General features: G+C 49.4%; 2 protein-coding genes across 2 annotated transcripts in view; one reads left to right on the top strand and one right to left on the bottom strand.

Moving 5' to 3' along the window:
• The window catches only part of LOC126572237 (uncharacterized), a 4,128-nt gene extending 2,374 nt beyond the window's left edge, over positions 1 to 1,754 (top strand). The window contains exons 3-5 of the mRNA XM_050231386.1: positions 1 to 9; positions 91 to 263; positions 339 to 1,754. The exon at positions 1 to 9 is cut by the window's left edge and continues 196 nt beyond it. Of these exons, the coding sequence (XP_050087343.1) occupies positions 1 to 9; positions 91 to 263; positions 339 to 1,397 (1,241 nt within the window). The 3' untranslated portion in view covers positions 1,398 to 1,754. The remainder of the gene's footprint in view (positions 10 to 90; positions 264 to 338) is intronic.
• A 247-nt stretch (positions 1,755 to 2,001) lies between these two features.
• The window catches only part of LOC126572234 (TBC1 domain family member 22B), a 3,372-nt gene continuing 2,873 nt past the window's right edge, over positions 2,002 to 2,500 (bottom strand). Inside the window, exon 5 of the mRNA XM_050231381.1 lies at positions 2,002 to 2,500. This exon is cut by the window's right edge and continues 475 nt beyond it. The gene's annotated coding sequence lies outside the window, so the exon portion shown is untranslated.

Genomic DNA, 2,500 nt, shown 5'->3' with positions numbered 1-2,500 from the left:
CAGAAATCAGTAATTATTCCAGCGGGTCGAATAGTACGCGTCAGCGAATGTGAGTAATGCCGATGATTTCGCTCCTCTGTTTTTCCGCAGAATTCCCCGCCTTTCAGAAGCACATTCTCGAGTGCGACATCATAGCGGTGGTCGAGTCGGCGGCCAAGAACGACTCGGAAGCGTACGTGCGTGCCTCGGCCCTGCGCTGCCTGACGTTGATGGTCAAGATACGGCTCTTCTGGGATCAAGCCATATCCAAGCTTTCACTTATGGTAAGTTTGCGTCACGCATCGTCGCTTTCGTGAATGGATGAATTCATTTGTTCTCTTCGTGGGTGCCCCGACCAGAACCACCTCATCGATGTGATCGACAACGAAAGTGAAGGTGTTGTGCGTCGGGAAGCGATCAACACGGTGCGGGAGATCTACGCCAACCACAAGATACAGGCGCAGTGTCTCGATAGCGTGTTCTCCGTGCTGGCCCATGCCGCGGTCAACGATCTCTACTGGGAGGTGAAGGTCAATGCGCTCCACTTCTGGCAGCTCGTGATGTGCCGCCAGTTTCAGCATCAGGGCATGATCGACGGTGTCTTCCCGGCCGTTACCTTCTCGAAGGAACACAAAAAGATTGTCACGCTAACGGAGCGCGAGATTCAAACGCGGCTGCTGAAAGTGCTTAACGAACTCTCGCTGCGCGGCTGTCTCGGCGTCCTGCTGGCCTGCCTCGGCGACGACTGCGATCTGGGGGTGGTGAAGGAAGCGACGAAAGTGATCGAGAAGCTGATGTCGTACCTGAACCGGTACGGATTTCTCGATTACTATCAGAATCTCCCTGCTAGCACGGAAACTGCTGCTACTACGGCTGCGATCAGCAAGAATACGAAAGAATCATCCTCAGCAACCACGGCCACGACACCATCGGAGAACGTTGCAAAGGTAACCCCAGTAACCGTTGCTTCGTCGACCAGCGAAAGCGCGGCTGCTGTGACGAACCAGGAAACAATTTCCAGTAGCCGCCGACGGAACGATGCGGACTACAACAGTGGCAATGTGGCCTGCAACAGCACGATGGAAGCGGACGAAATCATCGACTCGATCGTTAATCTGGACGATATGAATCTGCTATCGGGTACTTACAATCGACACGTAACCATGACGACCGCTTGCAGGCGGTCAGGTGGTGACGATTGTGACTGTGATCCGTCGGTGCAACACGCGGAACTGTTTCGTCAGTATGCCTCTGTTAGCGTGGCACAGTTCCTTCAACGGGTACGATCGCTAGATTTGGCCGCGATCGTTGGCAGCCGGGAGCAATGGTTGCAGCACACGGACAGTTTCGGATCCCTGTTGGACGATGTACTGTTCTCGTACTATGCGGCTGAGGTGAATGATGCCGATTGTTACTAAGAACCTCGTAGGGGCGGTGATGCTGGTAGAAGAGAGATCAAAAGAGATCAAGCGATTGTTGAATGGTTCTTCAAAGCCAAAATATAAGATCAGCCATACCAGGATAAACGTTCCGTTGAGCAACGTTAACGTTCCGCAGCAAGTTAAGATATCGAACGAAATGAGTTAAACACCGTTTCTCCTTAAACCTACCAATTTCTGAGAGATGATGGGTGGATGATGGATCTTGCTTATCATTTAAGGTCGCTCTGTTGGTGATTTCCTCTGTTTAACGAAGGTTATTGTCTCGGCGACCTGGATGTAGCCGATTCTGTTGTGAAAAAACAAGAAAACCGCAATAAAAATATTGATTATAATGACACGATTCCGTTACTGTCCGGTTCACCCAGAGAAAAACCGCTGTTCATAGATCCAAACTTAAGAAAACCAGAAAACCAAAGTCACTAAAAAGTGTTTTAGTGCTTAGCATAACTGCATATTAGTTACAGCTCGCTGTGTAATGTCGTGGAGACGCATAATCAGATTGCCATGATTGTAGTCGCTTCTGTCTTCAAATTAAAAATCTGTTTCGGAATTTAAACACGGATTCCAGCTTGTATTGGTTTTGATTTACTTTCATTTATTTTCTTACAATTAACTAATTGGTTGATGATCTTTCGCTTCGATTCCAGCCCCGCTATCCTTCGGTACATATTTATATAAGATTTTCCAGCTCCATCAACACGTTTCAGAGGTCCCGTTCACCACATCATGTCTGTCTGTCTCACTTTCCGTTTTTACCTTGCGCTCCGGTGTTAAGTATGTTGTCTGCTGCTCATAAAAATCGTGTCGATGCATTGGTCCTGGCCAGGGACCAGCGACCACTCCACTCCTGTCGGCGCCTGCTCTTTCGAAGAGGGTTTGTTGAGAGTCAAGGTAATCTGGTGTTACTTCTCAATCGGATGCGGTGAGAGGGTTGGCGGTGGACCCAAAACGGATCCCGAGAACAAGGCAGGCTTAATACTCATTTTCCACCGATCACCACGCACACACAGTGGGAAGTCGCGATAGTCGAGAATGATACGAGACGGTAAATGATAACGGACCGAGTTGATGGGAGGTGG

The sequence above is a fragment of the Anopheles aquasalis genome, chromosome 2, assembly GCF_943734665.1.
Source record: "Anopheles aquasalis chromosome 2, idAnoAquaMG_Q_19, whole genome shotgun sequence".
Lineage (NCBI taxonomy): Eukaryota > Metazoa > Arthropoda > Insecta > Diptera > Culicidae > Anopheles > Anopheles aquasalis.
The sequence above is the reverse complement of the archived record's forward strand: the minus strand, read 5'-3'. Positions and strand labels throughout refer to the sequence as shown.